The sequence below is a fragment of the Garra rufa genome, chromosome 17 (assembly GCF_049309525.1).
Source record: "Garra rufa chromosome 17, GarRuf1.0, whole genome shotgun sequence".
In the NCBI taxonomy this organism is placed as follows: domain Eukaryota; kingdom Metazoa; phylum Chordata; class Actinopteri; order Cypriniformes; family Cyprinidae; genus Garra; species Garra rufa.
Window position 1 is genome coordinate 37,797,497 of NC_133377.1, and position 25,374 is coordinate 37,822,870.

Consider the following 25,374-nt stretch of genomic DNA (forward strand, 5'->3'; position numbering starts at 1 on the left):
TAAATGCAAAACTGCAAGATGTAACCTCAGAAGATGATATGAATGCAGAAATTGTGATTTATAAACACATAATTCTAAGAAAACTAGTCAAAAATTCAAGATGTTAACTAACTGAGATTGAGATAAATTCACAATTGCAAAAAAACATTTAGATAATTCCACAATTACCCTTATTTACTTTTTTTCCCTAGTCAGAAACAAAAAACAATTGCGAGATGTAAACTCAGAATTCAGAGAAAAAAGTCAGAATTTTAGGATAAAAGTAAAGTTTCTGTCTCTCAGAAAAAAATAAGAATTTTAAGTCAGAATTTTAAGTTGCTAGAAAAAAAGGCAAAATTATGAGATAAAAAGTCGCAATTACCATTTTTATTTCATTTCGTGGCGGAAGCAAACTTCCAAAAAAAAAAAAGATCAAATTCAAATCTTACAATAATTATTTTTCTTGGTAATCAATGAATGACACAAAAGAGGGGCAGTTCCAACATTCTTTTTTTAAAACACATATCATACAACAGTTACATAAAAGCAAAACATTTGAAAATAAATTATATTAAAAGAAACATTGAGAATATAAAACACAACTGCACTGCAATTTGAGAGAATATAAACACCCTGTAAACAACCTGAGAACATTTAACAAATGGTAGATGTTGTTTGGTTATTGTTCAAATAACTTGAATGCACTGAACAAAATGTATTGTGCCATTTCTATTTTAAATTTGACATTATCCAATTGCATTTGAAATTCTATCTATCCTATACAAAAACATATTTCACATTCAATACAACACCTAATATAAGCCATTACGAAGAACACAAGGATAAGACGTTTCCATCTAAACCATGTCGAATGATGACTCAAGGATGTCTGTGTCTCCACAGCGTGGTACAGTACATACTAACCGTTAATTCAGTGTATCTGTGGCCAGACTCATATGATTACTGGTCTCTGCACGCAAACAGCCCAGACCACTAAAAACACATGCAGGCCTCCGGAGATAAAACTGTCTACAGGTTTGCAAGGAGTTATAAAGCTTAGCATGTTATCATATTTGGGTGTTTTAATGCTAAAAGGGACTACAAATATATTTGAATAAATGTGTTAGTGTGTTTTTCTGCCCATTTGCACATACATGTATAAATAAAGACAGTGTGAGATTAGCTCATGAATATTATATTTTTTACCCAGTAGTCCTTGCTAAAATGGGCAGTAGAAATTTCTATTTGGATGTTTGTTCAGTTAGCCCATATGGCAATACAGTGGCAAATATATATTTCAAATATATGCTAAATATAAATTTTAAACAATGCAGCTGAACAAAATGTTTTTAAAATTAAAAATTCAGTTTAAAAACAAATGCCAAAAAACATATTACAATCTTAATTTTTCTGGTAAAGGCAGTATATATATTTATTTATTTAGTTATATAATATTTTTAATTACATATATATATATATATATATATATATATATATATATATATATATATGTATGTGTGTATGTGTGTGTGTGTGTGTGTGTGTGTATATATATATATATACACACACACACACACACTTTTTTATCTAATATATATACACACATATTTTATTTTAACACAATAAAAAAAAACACATTACAGTTTATATACACATATATACAAAGAAAAACTGTATTGTGTTTTTTTTTGGCATTTATAAACTAAATTGTTAATTTTACAAATATGTATGTCGTTTAACATATTTATATTTATATATATATACATATACATACACATACATACACACACACACACACACACACACACACATATATATTTATTTACTGGACAATATATTGGACAATCTATTTTGAATTTGTGAATACACAAATGTTCCTGAAACATAAAAATAATCTAAAAATAACTAAATCTTATCAACATTTATGTAAATTTATTAGCACTTTATTACATTTATTTTTGGTGTATTTTGAAATACAATTTAAATTATATATTTGTAATAAATTATATATTTGTAATATATTTGAATATACATTTGCATATATATATTTATTTGCCATATGGGAGCAGAGGCTTTTTTACCTACTGTAACTCTTAAAATAAAGACTATTTCCAAAAAAGAAAGTGATTAACTTAGAAATCTCTGAAAAATGAATGGGAAATACCAGGTTTAATGGCCGCTCCGCCCCTGTATACAAACAAAACATACGAAGACAAGCTCAGATTTATCACAGATGCATCTCTATCTAGAGATCTGAGCAACATCAAACAGATCACTACAAGATCATCAAGATCACTGCTTTGGTTGAAGAGAAAAACTAAACAAATGAAAGAAAGATTTGGGATCGGATATCTGTTGATAAGAAGAAAAACAAAACATTCTCACATACTGGAACACAATAATCAACACTTTTCAGTTTTAAACTTCAGATATGTTTGTGTCAGCTCAAGGTGATTTGGAAAAACAGGCCTGTTTTAGAACACCAATCCATTGGAATCCTGATTACAGCAGGACGAATCATTGGGGGGGGACGCCCAAGGACAGAGTAGCAATTTCGCTGCAAAACTGTGGTATGTCATTGTCCACAGAAATGCATTTTTTCCCCTCCCGCTTCTCAGTTTAAGCATGTTGGATCTTGCCTTACTCTTACAATACAATGTGTACGGCCCACTAAGAGACACAAGAAGAAATGAGGGGTTAAAAAAAAAAACCATGGAAACATGGCTTAAAGCCTGCATATGATGTCCTAGGCACGCTTTGCCACGAATGACCTTCCATCAACAGCTTAACGTCAAGTCAAGTCGGCCACGCATATCTTCCTTGCCTTGGGACTTCCGTGCATGTTGAACAGGTCTTAAAATCTCGGTGTTTCAGTGCCTTGTGGGTGTGTTGAGATCTCAAACACATTGTGGTCTCGTCACTCCTCAGTGCATTTCAGGCTGGATTTTGATACCCAAAACAGAGCTCTTTCAAACTGACCCCTTAGACGTCAAACCAGGATGGCTGAGCTGTCGGTTTAGGGTCAGGAGAAGGATTGAGAGGGTGATGGAGGCTGTATCATGTTTCTTGGGGAACAAAGCTGTCCACTTCAGCCAAGGGAAGGAAGAGACGCAGGTAAAGGTAAACAGTCTCGCCGTCGACCTCTATCGCGTCCTTAAGATTGGGGTATGTTTGCACAGGATAAAACAGGAAAACAATGGACATTTAAAAACACGTTGATCTCCTGAAAGGGCCAAACTTTCAGGTTTAAGTCACTTGTGAAGGCTGTTTTTCCAGTTGCTTTGATGGGCTTTAGCAGATAAAAAAAACTAATAAATGGCTGAAGGGTTGATCTTGAAGATATGTTCTGGGGAAGAGATGTACATCACATCTGGTTATCCACACAACGTGCAAACAAATGCAGACGGCACATTCGAACGGCACAAATACCCCCCATTTGCCATTAAAATATCACAACGGCAAGAGCAAAACAGGCTTCTATCGCAGAAAGCTTCCCACACCCAACAAACAGACATGAAAACAAGTTTTCTTGCGACAGCACAGCCACTCCTTAGTTAGTCCTTCAGATCGAAGTATATCCCTTCTTTCTTTAAAGCATATCTTTGCAAAGTGTACAGAGTGAAGTCAGGCACTTAATCAACACATGCTGCCAAAACCGATACTGATATGCGATAAGGAAGCCCAGAAGTATCATGCAGGTTAGAGGAAAGTCAACAGCCTGAAGTCATTGCATAGAGCTAGCATGGAAAACAACAACATATAAAACTAAATAATTAATGTTAGTTACCGACAACAAAAGATGCTGTGCACTTACCGGTCACTTCACCGGCAAGTCTCGCTTTAATATGGAGATGGAATGCTATAGAAAAAAGAAAAAAAAAACAAGTTATTAATAGAAGGAAGTAAACACATCATGGACAGTTTATATTGTTTCATAAATGGCAGAATAAATGACTGATATAAACTATTAAAGTTATGAAAGAACAGGGTGTAGTCACCATAGGTAAACATAGAAACAAAGACTCTGTATAACTAAAATAAAGCCTCATAAGTGACTAAAGACTCCACTTACTGTTACAGTCCATTTTGAATTAGCTTGACCTATTTTGATTGATTCATTTCAGCATAGGTCTTCAACCCTGCTCCTGGGGACCCACTTTCCTGCAGAGTTTTGCTGGAGCACGGTTGAAGACCAATGCATTTCAGTATTCAATAAAATAACTACACTAACCATTCAACTTTATTAATAGAATAAAAATCTTACGCACACCAAAGAGTCATTTATTTGATTAAAAATTCAATAAAATCAGTAATTTTGTGAAAAATTATTAAAAATTTTAATAACAGGGGTTTGTTCTGTTCTCTGAATAGAATGTTTAAAAGAACATTTATTAAAAAATAAAAATCTTTTGTAACATTTTAAATGCCATTACTGTCACTTTTGATCAGTTACATCAATCTTTTATGAATAAAAGTTAAAAAAAGTAACACTTTACACAAAAACGTGCATGTCATTTGTTAACATTAGTTAATATATTAACTAACATGAACAAACAATGAGCAATACATTATTGCATTATTTATCTTTGTAAATGTTACTTAAAAATACAGTCGTTCATCAGTGTTCATGTTAGTTCACAGTGCATTAATGTTAACAAACACAACTTGTGATTTTAATAATGCAGTAGTACATGCTAACTAATGTATTACATTAACTAATTAACCTTACTGTAAAGTGTTACCAAAAAAAATACTGACTCCACACTTCTGAACAGCCAATTTTGCAATTAGGTTTTCAATTAACTCTTTAAGTGCATTCTGGGATTGCCTTCTTGTCAAGGTATGAATTCAATTAAAAAATAAATAAATAAAGCTTATTTAAACTTAGAAAAAAGCTAGTTTTTAAAGTTTGCAGATGTCTAGGTAGTGCCGTCTAGGTAGGTGGCTCATAAGGTTTTGGAACACAGCCAATGTTAAACGCCTGCATAGAATGTTGCACAAACATTAAAAAACCCTGTTAGTCACAAACAAATTACACATATTATGTTCTTCTACGGGCAATGTAATTACATAGTGAACCATATATTCTTGCAAAATAAAATTGTGTTTCAGTGACAAAAAATATCTGAACAATTCACGCTATGCCAAACAGGTCAAACGCTCATAGCGTTTGTGAGACTTCATTGACATGCACGACAGATAACAGAGCAAAATAAGCAAAAGAACAAGACAGACAGTTGAGCAAGGCTGAAACCGCTGCAGAAATGCTCACAAGGGTAAGAAAGTGAGACAGAGACAGACGTGTGTGGACACGACTGACATTCCAACGATATTCCTCAATGATCTCCCTTTTAATTCTCGTTCTGATTCTTTCATCGAGATACACGGGAGATTCGGATTAAGATAATTATATAGCAGATGTAGGTAATTATGTCATTTGATCATTATTTTCATTCAGCTCAATAGGAAAGTCAGTCAAAGAGACTGACAGATAGTCAAAAGAAAATTAATAGTGAGAAAAAAAAAAAAAAGCTTATTTATGTGCTTACATAGAAGTACATATTTAATTAAGTAGCACGGGTATATTTGTAGCAATAGCCAGAACTACTTTGAATGGGTCAAAATTATACATTTTTCTTTTATGCCAAGTAAAGATCACGTTTCATGAAGATATTTTGTACATTTCATACAGTAAATATGTCAAAACTTAATTTTTGATTAGTAATATGCATTGTTAAGAACTTAATTTGGACAGCTTTAATTTAGTTTTTTTTGCACCCTCAGATTCCAGATTTTTTTTTTAAATCTATCTTAACAAACCATACATCAATGGAAAGCTTATTTATTGTTCTGGATTTCAAAACATTGATTATCTGTGGTCAAAAACATGCAATCTACACGAAATAACCTGTTAATGAAAATATCAAAAAGACTAAACATCTGCAGGTGGTCTAAAAGGAAATGAACTAAGGCTGTACGTTATCTATGACAGACGTCAGAAAACAAATGAAGGGTAGTCGAGCTTAGCTCCCTCCCAGGATGCATTTGTCACAGATGAAAAACTCGAAGTGCAACTTTCAGTCAAAGATCTGATACATTTTGCTAGTAAAACTGTTTAGATCTATACACAAACTTTGCATTTCAAAAATTCAGGCTTATCCAAAACTGCGAAACGTCTATCGCTACTCTAAATGAGGTCACTAATGTGAGACAACTATACCTGGGCGGTTTTGCATGCAGTGTTTGTATTTCTGTGAGTGTGTAGGCAACTGTGTGAGCCGTGCTAGTTTCTTATCGAATAAACATCTCTCTGTTAGTCTCTGTCAGTTTCATTTGAATATGATATCCCTCTAAGCTAAGTTTTACATTTCCAGTATTTCCTGTCCTTTCCATTTGCAGCATATACTATCTAAATCTATTTAGGTAGGAACACAAGCCTTCTATGAACTTCTTGTAGTGATTAGACGTTTGTCTAAGCAAGACAGACTTATCATCTGTCTGATAAAATCAATGTCAAACTTCTTCCAGACTAAATTTAAGAAACATTGTCCTCTAGTTTCTTTATCTCCCAGCATGAGATAGAAATGCAAGCTGATGTCTGCTTTCAGAGTCAAGCGTAGAAGGATTGGGTGTGGAAGGCTTGGCAAACAGACCTCACCACTTGGAATATTTGGCGGTAAAAAGTTTGAAGGGAAGAGAGTTGTAAAAAGAAGAGACAACCAGAGCACAAAGGCAATAAAATGACCACAAAAATGTCCATAGAGGAACAGTATTCCAAAAAAATTACAATTCTGTTATTTAATTAGATGTTATTCTAAACATTCTGAATATTCTGTTAGAGTGCACCAACATAAAAAAAACATCAGAACTTTATTCTCTTTATTTGAGAATATAGTGTGTGAGTCATACATGTCAACTACTTTTTTTTTCCTGTTTAGGTTTGAAACTGGTTTTGGAACATGTGACTGAGTAAAGAATGATATTTTGTATTTTCATGTGAACTATTCTTTTAATAGTGCATGCTACTGTTTAAAAGATTTGGGTCAGTAAGATTTTTCTGGGGGAAAATTTACTTTTATTAAGCAAAGCAGCATTCAATTGATTGAAAGTGACAGTAAAGATATTTATATTTTTACAGATTTCTATTTTAAGAAAAACTGTTGTTCTTTTGAAGTTTCTATTCATTAATGCAGCAAATCAGCATATTAAAATGTTTTGTTAAGAATCATGAGACAGTGAAGACTGGAGTAATGATGCTGAAAATTCAGCTTTGCATCACAGGAATCAATTACATTTTAAATTATATTCAAAAAGAAAGCAGTTATTTTAAACTGAAATAATATTTCACAATATTACTGTTTTTACTGTATTTTTCCTCAAAAAATACAGCTTTGATAAGCGTAAGAGAACAATCTTACTGAGCCCAAACTTTCTGAACGATACTGATGTATAAGTGTGATTACATTATTACATCCATAATATTTACATACCACAGACAAGACTGAACAATATTGCCACATTATTAGCACTGTATCATCACACTAACACCACTATAAAAGCCATTACGAAAGAACAATAATCTAGTGTTTCCTGAATAAATGACTTCATTCAACTGCCCCGTTGGCAAATCAAAGTGACTGGAATGAAACCAGGAAGTGGCAGAATGCATCATATCCTCTCTGACAATCATTTCTTACAACACATGTGGGTTGTCTGAAGGTTTGCTGATAGACACAGTCATGTATCATGTTTCCGAAACCACCCCCGTATCCTGAGAGGTCAAAATGTTAAGTGGTGAAGTTGTTTGTGTGCACAATCAAGAACTGTCATTGCCTAATTATTAGGTTTAAACGTCTGGGGATGCAAAAAATGAGAAGGGACAGGGGCGACATGGAGAGTAAAGATCTACAAGCTATGAATGAGAAGAGAAAGAGCTTTCTGACAGCTTTTAAGGCTTAATGGTTATTATCATTCAGAACAATTTCAAATCAAACCTATATTTATATGGACTGGATTCCTGTATGTGAAGGGAGGGAAGAGGAATGGATTTTAGACTCACTCTGTGCTTGATTTTTTCTTGCGCTTTATAATACAAGCGATGATGATCACAGCCACAAGCACGCCAATTACAATCCCAGCAATCGCTCCACCAGACAGGCCCTCGTCTACCGCACCGACCTCTGCAAAACACAAGGCGTTTAGGGTATAATAGATTCAACACACAACATATGAAAACCACATACTGTATCTAAACATACCATCAGGGTCTAAAACTATCATTCTGCTACACCAATACGCTGATTTAAAAAAAAAAAAAAATGCTGGTCACAGTTTGTGAAACTGTGTGTGCATTATTTTATTTAAAAAACAGTCATAATGTGGGGAAACACATCTAATGGCAGTTTTTATTATTATTTATCCAAACTAGGGGTGAGCGGTACACCGGTGTCATAGTCATCACCGGTGTGACATTGCGCCACGACATGGATTTTCTAATACCGTCAATACCGTAATGAATCAATTATGTGCCTTGAACGGCTGCATTTACATCAATAATAGCTAATTCTAAATAATAAGGCATTCAATTTTCTTCAAATGTTCAGGTGTGGTCTGAATACCTGTCCTTATACTATATATCTTGTTGTAAATAAAAAATTAAAACATATTCGTATCAGCTTTGCAGGTGGTAGGTAAAAGGGGAGTGGCCATTAAACGACTGGTGAAACATCGTGAAGAAAGGTCGGCCCTGTAGCCTATACCAGGGGCGGAGTGGCAATCGGGACGACCGGGACTTTTCCCGGTCGGCCGGCCGAAGGATTTACACAGCGGATCTCAAATTGAGCAGGCGTGAGCCGAACGCAACCGGCCTGAGCTTATTAGAATCATTGACGTTACTAAATTCTCCGCGAATAGCGGCCAAATACTCCCACATACTCCCCCTAAACGTCCAACCAATATTTATATCCATCCAATCACAAAGCTCTTTCTAGAATGCTCTTAGTTCTATAGTTTCTTACAGGCCCGGCTCCACGGCCACCCAATCAGAAGCTTGGCCCACCCGACCTGAGCCCCACACTACATAGCCAATCACAAAATTGGCGCAATATTTAGTTGAGCTCCATATTTTTTTCTTATCGGCGCACCCGCAAATATTCTAATATTGTATATAATTTTCGCACTTTCAATATGCAGGGTATAGAAATCGCTTTTAAATGAGTGCTCGCGCTGTTTACTTTTACTTTCGATTTTGCGTTAACGCACACTCTGTGTAAAGGGAGCAGCACATCTTATAATAGATATTTGTCAGTGAGTACGAGATTGCAGCAAATCCTCCAGTCTATTTTTGCCATCTCTCTTTACTTTCGACCTGTGATCATTCAAATCTAAAGGTCATTGTACACTGAGTCCGATCTTCGTATGCGGTTTTTTTTTTTTTTTTTAAGTTTTCTCATATTCACCATCCTTATCAAAATGCTTATTATGGATGCGAAAATGCAGAAAATCAAACACGATCCGAATTTTTTTTTTATGACGGACGAAAGTTTCAGAGGTGTGTAAACTCGATTAACATAACCTGTATATTTTTTTTTAAACGTGCATCTCGGACGAAAATTTCGTACTCATGTGTGCAATGACATTAACTCCAGCAGCTCGTGTTGGATGCAGGGTTGCCAAGTCCGCGTTTTTCCCCACAGAATTGGTCTACTTTTAAACTGTTGCCATGGGTTGATTTCCCCCAGTTATTTAAAGGTTTTAAATATTGCAGAAATTAAATTTAAATAAAAAATTATTTTTGTTTTGTTGTACACCAAGTAAGATCTTTAGGTTTTTTGCAAAATAAATATGTTGAGAATGCATAATACTCTCCCATGTCTCTTTCTGATAAGGATATCTACCATTTACTTATTATATTATAAAATATTAACTTTATTCACATACTAAAGGGACAGGACAGGCTACCTCTCCCAAAATGTACCAAATAAAGTAATACCGTGATATTATACCATCACCGTTTAAAAGATGAAAAATACTGTGATATTAATTTTAGGTCATATCGCCCAACCCTAATCCAAACTAAAAGAATTGAGCAAATCAATAAAGAAAAATCACTATAATACTACTGAGCTGTAAAGTTTTTCATGATGATATTTTAAATGAATAGTATTTATTATTTCTAATATTATAAACTATTTTCATTATTAAAATTGATCAAATAAACATTTTACTTAAAATCCACTCTAAATAAAACAGTTTACTTAAATAATGATTTATTCATTTTTTTTCATTAATAATTCTGTTAATCTGGCATATCAAAGCCAATATTCTCAAAAGGAACAAATATCGGCCGATTAATCGGTTTGGTGGACATATATCAGTTCAAAACTAGATATGAATTACCACTCAAAATTGGCATTAATCCGTAGGCACACTTAGTGGCTTATGCCAATAATGTCAAAACATTTGATAAATATTACAATAATATAAACACAACATATAATAATATAAAAAACATAATATCATATAATTATAGGTTATTATAAAATAATTTTAATTAATGTGAAATATAAATATTAACATTATTAGATCAATCAGTCTTGCCAATAGGCTATATCAGTATATAACTTTTTAGTATTTGAATTACAATTTAATAATGGCCTATATGATGATCTTGAAAAGCCAAGATGTAGATTTTTTTTTTTTTTTTTGTAAACTGAGAATGGGAATAAATTCATGTGAAACATAAATATGAATTTACTAATTAATTAATTAGTCTTGCCAAAATATAGCAGTATTTGAATGACAAGATTTATATACCGATACCTATAATTTCAAAATGACAAGATGTGGGTTTTATGTTTTGTGAGCTGAGAATGGTAACAAATTTTTGAGCTGCCACATTTACCTGTGAATGCGAGTTTATTAATATTTATTGTTTTACAATTATTTATTGTATAATTTTAGATATAATATTAAAATAATATGAGATATAATAATACTATATTAACAATTTATAATGTCATATACTTAAAATATTATAATATAATAAAATGTAAAGTAATGCGAAACATTAATATTAACTTATTTAATTAATTAATTTTGCCAATAATACCGATAACACCTATACCGATAATATTAAAATGGCAAGATGATTTTGCGAGCTGGGAATGGGAATTTGTATTTAAATAATTACACATATTTACCTGTGACTGCAAGTTTGTATATTATAAAATATAAAATTATATAATTATAATATTACTTATATAATATTAGAATAACATATGCAATATATAATAATACTATTAACAATTTCTAACATTATAAATTTTAATTATTACAATATAATAGAATGTGAAACATAAATATTAACTTAATATTTAATTAATTAGTCTTGCCAATATGTCAGTATTTGAACTACAAAAATTATATACTGATAATACTGATACCGATAATCTTAAAATGCCAAGATATAAATTGTAATTTTTGTGACCCGAGAATGGGAATGAATTCTCTAACTGCCATGTTTACCTGTGACTGCGAGTTTGTATATTATAATATAATTATAATAACACTTACTTATATTCAAATAATATATGCAATATATAATAATACTATATTAACAATTTTTTTTAATGTCATATAATTAAAATATCATAATATAATGGAATGTAAATTAATGTTAAACATAAATTTTACCTTATTATTTAATTAATTAGTCTTGCTAATATATCCGTATTGGGATCACAAAAAGTATTTTAAGTATAATACCTATACCGATAATCTTAAAATACCAAGACGTGGGTTTTATGTTTTGCGAGCTGAAAATGTGAATAAATTCTTGAACTTATATTATAATTTACAATATAATTATAATATTACTTATATAATATTAGAATAATATGTGATATAAAATAATAAAGTAAACATTTTAATGTCAAATAATGAAAATCTTAAAAATTAATAGAATTTAAATGAATGTGAAACATATTAACTAATTTAATTAAATAGTCTTGCCAATATATCATTAATTGAAATCACAAAAATAATATACTGATAATACTGATACCGATAATCTTAAAATGCCAAGATATGGATTTTTTGTTTTGTGAGCCGAGAATGAATTTTTGATTTACTTTTTCTGTGAGTTTGTATTATTACTATAATATACAATATAATTATAATATTTCTTATATAATATTAGAATAATATATGTGATATATAATAATACTACATTAACAATTTACGTCATATAATTAAAATATTGTAATATAATAAAAAGGAAATTAAGGTAAAAAAAATAATATGAACTTATTAACTTATATTATTAACTTAAATATTTAATTCATAAGTCTTGCCAATATATCAGTATTTGAATCACAAATATTTTATACTGATAACACCGATACCGATAATCTTAAAATGCCAAGATGTGGATTTTATGTTTTGTGTGCTGAGAATGGGAACAAATTATTGAACTGCCATGCTTACCTGTGACTGCGAGTACGTGTGTCTTTGTTTCCATCTTTCCTGTAATGGGGTTGAATGCCTGACAGGTGTACGTGCCACTGTTCGTGACTTGGGCCTTTTCAATATTAATTTCTGCCTGGCTGATGTTCATCGCCGTACCGTTATGTTTCCATGAGTATACACTGGGAGGAACAGACTCTGCAGAGCAGAGTAATTTTGTAGAATCTTCAAACTTCACCGCAGACTTTCCATCAACCTTCACATTCAGTGGACCATCTGAGGGACATCAGAGAGTTCGGCTCAGTTAAGGTGGTCACATTTACATCATAGTAGTGCAAACAAACAGTCGGTGACAATACAAGCATAAAGGAAACCACCACCATTTGCAAACAAGATGTAAATGTTTAGACAAGACAACAAAAGAGTACTGATCCACGAATCACTGTGTTCTATGCAGCCATGACACGTGTCTCTGTCCTCCAAAGTAAAATGCTGGACAAAATCCCAGCCAATCAGAAAATCCTTAATTTGCAGAAATGAATCTAACATGTGGATTTTCGATCAAAGAGATTTCAGACACAAACCCCTTCTCATGTTACTTTGTGCTTTGAAATCCACACAACTTATTCAAAAATAGATTTACTGCATGATCGATCATTGTGAGGAATAGCTCACATAAAAAGTATTTCAATGAAACTACCCTCTCTTGGATACTTACAGTTGATCACCATCTTATAGGTGCTTTCGTCTTTGTTGACTTTGTTCTTCAGTTGGCACTTGTAGTCACCAGCATCCTCTTTAACAACTTTAAGGATGGTTAGAGTTTTCTTGTCGGCTGAGAGAACGACACGGTCACTAGGAGTCAGTGGTTTGCTGTCCTTCAGCCATTCCACACTTTCGGCTTTTCCAGCAGCTGCCGAGCAGGTGATGTTGGCCGTACTGTTGCCAGCAATGAGAAGTGATGAGGAGCTGGAGATAGCTGTTCCAGATAAGGCCTCTAGCAGAACAATGCAGAAGAGAAAACAAATAATTATCAATGCTTTCAGAATATAGACCTTTATTACAAGGTGAGAATGAAGTTCAAAAAGCTCTCATGTACTCAGGCTAAATTTGACTAAAACTGCAGCAATATTGCGATATATTATTGTAATTTGAAATAACTGTTTGCTCTTTGAATATATTTTAAGATGCAATTTATTCCTGAATTTTTAGCATCATTATGCCAGTGTTAAGTGTCACATGATTTTTCAGCAATCCTTCTAATATGCTGCTCAAGAACACTTCCTAATATTAGCTGTTCCGTTTAATATTTTTGTGGCACACTTTTAGAATATAAAATTCAAAAGAACAGCATTTATTTGAAACACAGAGTAAACTGCACATAATAACAAATCAAGCAATTATACAATAGTTCTTTTTGGTCCTCAAATGTGATTGGCTGAGAGTAGTGTGATATTCTAGTGATAACAGAACTCCAACCGTTTCACCATTTGTATCACTTCATTTGTGGTGTATCTCACAGCGAGTGTCATTGGGGGATGCCCAAATCAACTAAAATTTTATAAATAATACTGTTTGTGTGTCACGGAATGTAGAGTTTTTAGGCAAGAATGCACTTGTTTAGACTTGAAATATGGGGTTTGTTAAGAAAGATAAGGTCTATTTGAATATTTGCTTCAATGTTTTTGAAGATGTGAGCTCCAGGGCATCAGCGGCCATTCCAAGCTTATGAACCCACCGAGAGCAGCCTCACCTCGGCCAGAATTTACCTAGAATTCTAGAATTTACCACTGACTCTAATGTCTCTATATAGGTTAAACAATAGATATATTTTGTTTTGTGTATATCTAACAGGCAATCTTTGGTCTCATTAATCTATTATTTGTTCCAGAGCAAATAGTTTTGGCTGAGGGCAAAATCTCACCACGTTATTATGCAACTTTAATGCTGTATATCAGAGCGCTGCCTTTGTGCTTTTGACTGAATTGCCTAGCAACTTATATTATGGGTGTTGTTGTTTATTAAATATTATTATTCAATAAATAATATTTTATATAAATATTAGTAGTATTTAATAATAGTACTTAGTGTTGGGAAATGCTTTGTGTGTTCCTGGTTGTGATTTCACTTACATTATTTCTCCATTAGATGGTGACAAGAGAGTGTTTTTATAAATGAGACAGCAGTAAAGACTTTTATATTGAAAAAGAATGAAACAGGGTTGTAAACAAGCTATTTTTACTTTCAACAACCACTTGCAATATGCAGCCAATAATGAATGCATCAAGCAGCGCTGTCATTGGAAATCATCCGTACCAGATGAAAGAAGGTATGACAAAGATATCGCTTTCCTCAGTGGACATTAAAACTAATGTTTTATAGTGAATACGAGATTGAGCTGAAGAATGAATGCTGTATCAGATGCAGGCAATCACACTTGCTCAGTCCATCTCTGTCATAATAGCTTTTAATATAGTAATACAATAAGCTTGTAATAAACCAAGTGTTCCTTCGTTACTAGTTGTAAAGTGACATTTTCAGATTAGTGACAGAGGCTTGGGCTCAGCTATTAAATTAAATGGAGGAAAGACGTTTACACAAAAGATGGTTTTTAAAGACACTCCCCTGTTGTTTTTTTATGCATTTACACACTTGTGCCATTGAACTGTTGTATAAACACAATATCACACTCGTAGCAGTGTGATATGGCTGTATATTGGCACTCTGTGATTACCTATGGCACTTGGCCTGGAACCTTGTGTCAATGGCCAAATCACAGCCATACCGATATACAGCCATATCGCTCTTCTATGAGTGTGATATTGCTAATTTGAACAGTCGTTGCATGCAAGGTGGTGAGAGTATGAGCACAATAATAAGAAAACTCCACCAAAACACAGACATGTCTGGGAAAAACAGGACATATTGTCATCCCGAAATCTGGGCAAGTGAGATAATCTCCAAGCAGCTTCATTCACCACAGCATTTACTTTCTGATCATCGCCTTTTTCTCTGGCACTATTCTCTTGTTTGTTCAGACATCATTACTGTGGAATGTACCAGTCTGATTCAGACCCATTGCATTCGCCAAATACCTGCAACTCTACCGTTCCTCACACATTGTCTTCCTCCTAAACGCCTGCGTTTTTAGTTTCGGGTAAGACACATGAAAACAGCTGCAAATGAATTCTCTATATCCATCTGGAAAACATTTCAAGAAATGCATTTGTAACCCAAGGGAGTTCTTCATATTAGATCTCATTAAATCTGTTTTGCATGAACGGTTTGCATTAAAATTTTATACAAAATCAATGACTCAAAAACACATTACGGTTACAACTTTATGATGAACCCTTCACTGCGAGTGAAACCTTAGCCGAGCAGTACCTGCCCAAACCGTAACTGACGTCAGACAGTTTGTATTCTGCTTTCTTTAGTGTGCAGGTTTCACACACGTGGAAACACCTCAGGGGAAGACACTGTTCTTCACAAAAGCCACAGAGCCTGAGACCACAGGTTCAGAAGCCGTGTAAAATCGATCTGCCCTCAATCAAAGAAAGCAGAACATTCCTGAAACTTCTACCCGCTAACATGAGCTGAGACAGACCTCAGAGCCAAGCAGACGAACAGGTTCATCTTTTAAAAGCACTTGTAAGCCAGGAAGCCATTTTGAATAATGACAAATAGACAAACAGACATTGCTTAGTGATATTAAAAGTGTAGTTCACTCACAGATGAAAATTCGGTTATAATGTCATTCCAACCTTGTATGACTTTTTTTCAGTGTAACATCAAAGGACAAATTCTGAAAAGGTCTGCTACCAGCTGATTTTTTTTACATGCAATTACAACTAATAGGGGCCTGAAGATTTCAAGCTTTTCAAATGATGAAAATGCACCTTCAAATCATAATAAAAGCAGACTTGTGCACTATATTGAAACCTTTTGAAGACAATATTGCTTTGCGAGAAAGACGTTTTGTGAATGAAGCATTCAAACGATTAATAAACTGTAAAGGTTTATTGAATACACTAAGAAGAGCTGAAGGAAATACAAAGATTTTTTTTGTCAAGATCTATTTCCACTTAAAGTTATTGTAGGATTTCAGAAGATTTGGGACATAGTCTTATTTTTAGGCTGTTTTTGTATCCTTTTTAATTTTGAAAGCCTCAGTTCCAACTTGTTGCACTAAATGCATTGGAAAAGTGCAACCAGCAGCAATTCACCTCTTGTGCTCCACATAAGAAGGTCATGCGGGAGTGGAATAACATGAGTAAATAATGACTTAGAATTAGCTTTTCTAAGTAAACTAAGCCTTCATCATTTACCAAAGATCTCAAATCTCATTTTAGTTTCATTTCCATTGTCCTTTTCAAGGCAAATATACTTGTTCCTCTTCCAGAGTACTTAAATTTTTGTTTTGTCTTTATCTCACTTCTTGGCAATGAAGGCACCATGGTAAAGCATGTCTATCGCTGTACTGCTCCACTGCTAATCAAAAGATTTCAACGGATGTCTTAACTTACCTACACTCTTAAAAACAATAGTGGTTCTATGTAGCACCATACAGCAGGCTTAAAAAACTGTTTATAGAGGATAAATGAAGTTATAATTTAAATATATATGGTTTATAACTATGTAAACTCAAATCTGTTCAATCAATTTGTAACTGAACCTCTCAACGTGCCACTTGGTTAGCCACAAATATATTTATATAAAGCAAGATGACCATTTATAGACAAATTGCATATTTATATACCACCAAAAGGGCCTCTCAATATGCTTTTCTGAAATACGCATATTCAAATTTTAGCTTGCTATTTTGCAACCTTCATTCAAATACAAAACATGCAAGAACATCATAGTTTGCATGATCAGTGATTTCCTAAAAACAGTTTATCATTATCAATTTATCATTATCAATTTGATCGGAGAATTTGAGAATAAAAAAAGCCTTCTTAATGATACCCATTTTTAATAGTGGACTGTATTTATTTGCATGTACTATAATAGTAGTACTAGAGAAACAAAGTACAATACAACTTCCGTTGTATTCAAAGCAGCTGTACATGACTTTAGGCTTCTGACTTACCCAGAACAGACACCACAGCAACCGGCGAGGAAATGTAGCGGTTGGTCTTCGCGTTGAAGGCCACACAGCTATAGTTTCCACTGTTTATTTCCTCTACTTTGGTGAAGGCAATGTCGGCCGTGGACTTCTCAGGCAGCTCCACCCCATTAAACATCCAATGGAGCTGTGCAGGAGGGTCAGACTGGGCTGAGCATGAAAAGGTTAAGTTGGAGCCTTTCTTAAGAAACAAATCTGTTGGAGTCTGTGTCATGACGACATTCTCAGGGCCATCTAGACAGAAGAAAAAAAGAGGTGATGAAAAGGAGGCATAAGCAAAGGTTTATTAAAGTGATTTCAATACATTCCATTGATCAATGATTAATTTGTTTTATTTTTTTGAAAATACAATTCTAGTTTTTGACAAAGTCCCAACAATTTAAGAATATAAATATCAAATGTTGTGCCATGTCACACCATTTTACATCTACCATTTCATCAAGATACTGTAAATGTTATCTTTAAATGAGGAGGATGTATTTTGAGTATCAGGATGTGGTTATAGTTCAAATTTAGGACAATGAATCTCAAAAATGCTTTTAGAAATCATTGACAGTCTAAGCCTCAATCGATTCTGCTGCATGCATTTACTTCACAACCGAACCATGCAGTTCAAAAAGATTTGATCTGTAAATGCACAAATGCACAAACACTTTTACAACAGCCATCCTCTTCCTGCTGTTCACAGGCTCATTCACAACCATATTTCATCTAAGCTCAAGCTGCATTTTTTCCTGCACCTGTGAAGAACCTGTCTGAACTAGAAAGTCTCTTCAGATCTCTGCTGTCATGTGTGCTTCCTAGTGCACATCTGCAGAAACAAAGAAGTAAAAAAAAAAAAAAAAAACGAAAAGAGAATCTCAACTTATCTGCACTAGCACTACTGTAGTATTGCTCAAAACATCTAGCATTGGTAAATTTACTTTACTGCAAGTACTTGTATGCACAGAATTGTGCGAATTTATGTGTGAAGACACATAATTAGCTTCATTGTAAAATCAGGGTCATTATGTAACACATTTTCATCAATAATGGCTTAATAAAAAAAAGTTCAGCCAAAAATATGAAAGGTGTGGCATTATTTACATTACTTTCGTTAATTTTAAAGAGCTATAAACCACTTTTTTATACAACAACATTAAAAAGGGACCAATAAACTACTGAATTCAGAAGTCACTTAAAGTGATATTCTTCCCCTTGTACATTGTATTCATGGACAAAACATTTTCTAAGTACATTTTTAGTTAAAAACCATGTAAATGGTGAACTGGTTCTTACACAAAGCCATTGAATGGCTTTAAAATGCTTGTAATATAGTGCAGAAGTTGTATGCACCCCTGCTTGTAATATAGTGCAGAAGTTGTATGCACCCCTCTTTAGACCTTTTTTTTTATCTTGAATGACATGGTCACTATGAACAGTCATTGCATGGAAAGTGTTGCGAAATGTAAAACATTACATCATATGGGCTTGGAACAACATAAGGGTGAGTAATCAATGACACCTTCAACTTTTTGGCTGAACTGTTCCTTTAAGGCATCCGTGTATTTGTCTTAGATTAAGCATGTGTGGGTGTGGATCAGGTACGTACAGCTCACAGTGAGATTGAAGGCAGGGCTCGTCCCTGACTCCAATGCGTTTTTTGCAATGCAAAAAATGGGTCCTCGCAGATCTGTACGACGAACTTCTGCAACAGTTAGCTCATCGCCAGCTTCGTTTAGCTTTATATGTGTGCCATCCGCCACCAAAGGTACTGAACCGTTCATCCACTTGTAAGTAAAGGAGCCTTTGGCAGAGCAGGTAAGAACCACGGTGTCGTTGAACTCTACAGCTTCAGGCAGATTGGACGAAATCTTGACATCAGTTACGGGTTCTGGAGAAAAGAGAAGAGAAACACGGATTGTTTATTTAGAAACACCTTTGCTCTTTCCCAGGGAATGAAACCTTAGAGAAACCTGGAGTTAAGTGCCTTGCTCAAGGCCATAATAGTAACAGGTCATGACTTGCTTCTTGGGCGATCCAACCAACAACCTCTGGATAACCATCCCTAAGATTTGACAACATATTTCTCCCATCAAGAAAGTCTCCTACAGATCTCAAATCTCATCAATGCTTGATTTCCAGTCAATGGATGAATGTCTTTAAAATGAATCATAAGTTAGTCACAAAATGAGTCATCACTACTATCCCCTTGGATTGATTCATATCATATCATTCATCCTTCTTTAAACCCAAATGCAAATGCCATATTTGCACAGTGAGAGTAATCATCTTCTGTTATTCAGTGCAACTCTGCCTTAAAGAGCTGCTGTAAAGTTCACTTTTAGTATTCAACTAATGCTTAGAACAAATTTGTGCAATAACCTTCAACCACTAGGCTTCACCAAGCCACTGTCTAGTCTCTCACTATATAACTTTGATTGCACTGGATATTGAATACTCACCAAGAACCTCAAGATCAACCTGTCCGGACTGTGGCTTTCCCTGCAGAGTGACTATAGTGAGAGTATATTCTCCTCCATCCTCCTTCACCAGCGGCCCAAGCTGAAGCTCACACGTCGTCTTATTGTAGATGATTCTGCTGGCGTATTTATCATCAACGTTTTCGGTGTTTGTTGATGGAATGCTTGTGATTATTGGTGCAATTACTTCACCATTGTTGAAATTCCATGTTATGGTTAGAAAATCCGTTGTTGAGGTGATTGTTGTCTTGAAGGTCACATTTTTACCTGGTTCAATGGGGTAAGGAGAAATCTAGATTAAAACACCCACGCTAAGATCTTAGAAATGATACATTTAACCATTTAATGAATAGTATTATTAAACATTTTGATTTCATGAACAAATGGTGGTGCAACCATCTATTGAAAGTATACTCGAATACTATCCTTGCACCTTGAGTACATGTGAGTACAGAGCAGGTTTTCTTGTCACATGACAACAAAATGGCTTGGTTATGCCACACTATATTTGATTTGGAACTGGAAGACATTTTTAAGTAATACTTTTCATAAAATAAAAAGGCTAGTAACTTCTAATCTACCAAATTACTGACCGTACTTGTTTTAAGATTTCCAGATATTTTTAACAACAACATATCAAAATTGGTTTAGAATAAAAAAACAAAAACACCAAAGCATGGATAAACCACAGCGACTCACCTATAACGCCGTTCGTTTTGTCGTTGAGAAGCGGACTGCCCTCGGAATAGCATCCTATAAGAGGAATGATTTTCAGTCAGGACACTCAAGGTGAGTTTTAAAAATAAAACTACACATTACACATCATGCCCTGGTGTAGGCACCTACTGAAAGGTTTTTAAATGAGATTTACATACATAATTTTAGTTTTTGAAATTCAAAATAAAACCCTAAATGTGGCAAGTCACATTTTGGTTTTTAATTTTAATTTTTAACTTACCAAGAGCAGCCAAAAAGAGCAAAGGCAGCCTAAAGTTAAAGAAATCCATATGGAGAGATGTGAGTCCCTGGAGCGACAGACAGGAATGTGAGACGGTGTGACTCTTCTTGAGAAAGTTAACGCGACACACCCAACCAGTTTATCTGAGAACCCGCCCCGTTCAACCTGTACTCTTCTGATGTCATCCTTTACTGTGCTTCATCAAGAGGAAACATTGCCCCCTAGACTTCATTTGTCACTGACATTTTCTACCTCGCCATATAAAAGCACACAGCATGTTGCCTATTTGCATAGAATACTGAATCAGCGGATGTAAACAAACCGTCAGTATAAATAATTATGGCTGTTTTATTCATCACATAAAACCTGAATTAAATACAAAAGTAAAGTTCGCACAAGATCAGGGTGTCATTTTAACACTGAAATAATATGCACGTCAAATTAACATATTTACACCTCACTTTTAATAATGTGTATGGGTCAACATTATCGATTTTTCTTTTATACCAAAAATCATTAGAATATTACATAAAGATCACGTTCAATTAAGATATTTTGTAAATTTTCTACCTTAAATATATCAAAACTTATTTTTTGATTAGTAACATGCATTGCCAAGAGCTTTATTTGGACAAATCAAAGGCGATTTTCTCAATATTTAGATTTTTTTGCACCATCAGATTGCAGATATTCAAATAGTTGTATCTCGGCCAAATATGTGACCCTGGACCACAAAACCAGTCATAAGGTAAAATTTTACAAAACTGAGATATATACATCATATGAAAGCTCAATAAATAAGCTTTCTATTGATATATGGTTTGTTAGGATAGGACAATATTTGGCCGAGATACATCTATTGGAAAATCTGGAATCTAAGGGTGCAAAAAATCTAAATACTGAGAAAATCACCTTTAAAGTTGTCCAAATTAAGTTCTTAACAATGCATATTACTAATCAAAAATTACATTTTGATAGGTTTACAGTAGGAACTTTACAAAAAAATCTTCATGGAACATGTTCTTTACTTAATATCCTAATGATTTTTGACATAAAAGAAAAATCAATAATTTTGACCCATACTATGTATTTTTGGCTATTGCTACAAGTATACCCCAGCGACTTAAGACTGGTTTTGTGGTCCAGGGTCACATATGGTCGTTTCCTAACAAACCATGCATCAGTGGAAAGCTTATTTATTATATATGCTATATGCGATATGATGTAAATCTCCGCTTCAAAAAAATGTAACCTTATGAGTGGTTTTGTGGTCCAGGGTCACATACAGGCTTACAAACATAAATCATTTCAATATTAATTCTAAATAAAATAAAAATGTGTAAAATACATACAGTAAAAGTATAAAATTATTTTTTAAAAATAATAATAACCCGTTTAAGTATTCATGCCCCTTGTTAAGAATCATTGCATTAGGTATCTTAAAACATTAACTAAAAACTAATATAAAATGAGGATGTGGATATCTATTTCTAGATTCTACTGACTCCTAGTGTCAAAATGAGACACTTCATGCTTGCACATGAGCGCAGAGAAAAGAACAACAGCCTAAATTAGGGAAGAGAAATTAGCAATTGTTAATAGGGATCTGATTCTAAATAGCCTTTAACCCTCTGAGCCTTTTATGTTTTCAAATTTTAAAAATCGTAGCTTCATCAGAATGAGATGACACTTGGTGACTTTTGTTGCATTAGCTATGTGAGTACACAAAAAAATCAGTGACATGATTCGGATATGTTAAAGGGTCAAAAAAAAGAGTCACACTTGGCTCCTTCGCGGTCAAAAATGACCGACATAGGAAATGAATGGGAAATACGAAAAAATGCGATAATTCAGAGAATCTTTTGGTGGTACAAGCTACAAATGAGCCACTGTGCTGAAAAAAAGTGTTCAGCAAGCAAGGACTGAGACTCTAAAATATCAAAAGTACAGAACTGACACACACGCTCGTGCACACACAGAGAAATAATGCAAAACCTGATATTTATCCAATCAAAAAAATCTAAACCTTGACAAAAGTAATCTTTTAGAATGTCTAAATATATTTCTAAATGCAAAGCCTATTAAAATGAAGAAACAATAAAAAAATAAAATAAAAAAACAATGGGAATCCCATAGCCCTTGTATATATGTATATAGGGAGATACAGGAGGTTACATGACATTACACAAGTTTTTATTTTTTTATGCCATCAAATATATATGTTTTTTGTCATCACTTTTTTTTTTCCATCGCATGCAACAGTGTCTTAGATCAATGTATTTACATCTGTTCTCTGTACTTTACCACTATGGCATTATTGAAGAAAACAGTTCTTATGTTTTACTTTTAGCTGTCATTTTGAACATTGTCTCTGAGATATTAATAAATACAGTACTTTGGGACTTAAATCAAATTTAAATTTCTCAAAAGTCTTTGTGTACATTTAAGGCTGAATTCTATACTTTATCCGCCCACCTGCCACATGCTGCACTTCTTCCTCATCTACCCCGCAGTCAAAGGACACGCAGCTGCGCTTGTGTAGTTCTGCGAGAACACCTTACAGAGACTGGCGCCTGTGAAATACATGGCCGTCTATGAAGCTTTACAGGTGTTCATACTTCTTACAATGATCCCCTGGAGAGCTGAATGACAGCGGAACAACACTGCTGGCAGTCGGTCTGCTCAAGAGTGAGCTAAAACTGAAAACAATTATCTTAAGATAACACATTTTTCCACTGCTTTCTGATTTACGTCTACCTCCAACTAATAACTGCCCAGGGGTGTTGCATATGGGAACTGAGCGAATTGACTTGCCATCACACGTTTTCTTATCTAGCACAGGGCCCCAGATTAGACATTTTTTACCCTTCTTGGGGGGGGGGGGGGGGGGAATCAAGTTAATACATATTTTGAAATATGTAGTGCTGAAAGCTGTCAGTATGGACTAATAACAATTTTGTTTTGAGGTAAATCCTTGGCCAACTGAAAGTTGTCTATATATAGTTTTTTTTTATAAGAATAGATAACAGCTGGTTTGCAATGCCATGATTTTGGGAGAGTTTATGGGAACCGTTTCGTACATGTAGCAGTTTTTCATCACCTTTGCAAAGTACATCAGGGACATCATGCATTTATCTTTGGTTGGGGGGACTAGGGACAGTCCTGGCTCACTTGGTGTCCAAAACAAGAAACAACATGACTAAACGGGAAAACTCTCTAAAAACGTAATTTTTAATGCAACTGTAAGATTTCCAGTAGTCCAGTGAGAATACTAACTAACACCTATTGTTTCATTTTGCAAAAAGAAACTGAAGCTGAAACTGGCCACAACAAAATGAATGTTCTTTGATTTTGTTCTTTGTGTCACAGAAAAATGGACGGACATTAAAATGATTTAAGAGCTTTCATTTTAAAGCTGTCAACCATGGAGGTTGCAAATCAGTTAGACTAACCAAATTCAGACATGCAAATAAACACTTTCTAACCTACAAAAAAAAATGTATAATGTATAATGTCAGGGATCACATATGGAGCACAACACATTTGAGGCTAAGTATGTTAAATGCATGATTATGGCATTTCCCTATGCAACGCTCTGACCCTTTCACTGGGACTAGGACATCGTTTAAAAATAGATTCTCATTTTGTCCCATTCTGTATTTTCCTTTAAGCCAGTGTTGCTCATTTCACTTGAACTCTCAGTCTGTGCTTCTTCCCATGTTCTCTCTATTTGCTGCCTTAACTTTACCCCAGACACCCAGAACATCACATAAAACACACTGCATTAGCTGGAGAACATCGCAATGAAGCCACTATCCGCGGGTAATGCTTCTGTCAACCACTGGAAGGCAGTTTTGTACAGATTATTTCACAGTCTTCTCTCTGTTGCATGTAAACACAAAAAAAGCAAGACATCTGCTCTGTTTAGTCATCTTATCATATCCCTTTGGCTGCCCTTATGTAATTCATAAGCAAATGTCAAATTTCCTTGAGAATGTGTGGGAATGCTTTATCTTTCCTGTTGAATTTTTAATCTTAAACAATGTTGAACAGGTCGGTGACACTGCTACTGCTACTTGTTAAAACGTGTGAAATGTGACTCACCTGTGCTTGTCCTTCTAAGAATGCATAAACATTGTTAAACATAGATAGATACATGGGATTCCATTCAATATGCAAAGAGATTAGCTGTAGCATTCAACATAACAATTGTGTCCTAACCAGGCGAGACGCAAGTTATTTATCCATCCACAATGAAAGCGAAAAAGCTGCACGGCACGATACAAACACAGGCAATCAGAACGTGTTTAACGTTTATGCTGCGTTCATGTCATGTAAACAGTAATCTCAGTAGCGACTACCTGCTGTCACAAATGCAAAAA

The 25,374-nt window shown here is 34.2% G+C and overlaps 1 protein-coding gene across 1 annotated transcript; it reads right to left on the reverse strand.

Moving 5' to 3' along the window:
* Nucleotides 1-352: 352 nt before the first annotated feature.
* Nucleotides 353-21,080, reverse strand: LOC141289829 (cell adhesion molecule CEACAM5). The gene is made up of 10 exons (XM_073822020.1): nt 20,993-21,080; nt 20,734-20,787; nt 20,017-20,301; nt 19,164-19,445; nt 17,537-17,806; nt 13,163-13,441; nt 12,466-12,720; nt 8,039-8,159; nt 3,794-3,838; nt 353-3,325 (listed from the first exon to the last, which is right to left on the reverse strand). Exons 1-9 carry the CDS (start codon nt 21,039-21,041, stop codon nt 3,820-3,822), a joined length of 1,614 nt encoding a protein of 537 aa, XP_073678121.1. The 5' UTR covers nt 21,042-21,080; the 3' UTR covers nt 353-3,325; nt 3,794-3,819.
* Between the last annotated feature and the right edge of the window lie 4,294 nt (nt 21,081-25,374).

What these genes read in the sequence shown, in the direction of transcription:
- LOC141289829 (XM_073822020.1), bottom strand. Translation starts at nt 21,041, where the DNA reads ATGGATTTCTTTAACTTTAGGCTGCCTTTGCTCTTTTTGGCTGCTCTT. An exon ending in TGCTGTGGTGTCTGTTCTGG is followed by an intron (nt 13,442 to 17,536) that starts GTAAGTCAGAAG and finishes TTGTTCTGCTAG; the next exon opens with AGGCCTTATCTGGAACAGCT. An exon ending in CTATAAGATGGTGATCAACT is followed by an intron (nt 12,721 to 13,162) that starts GTAAGTATCCAA and finishes GATGTCCCTCAG; the next exon opens with ATGGTCCACTGAATGTGAAG.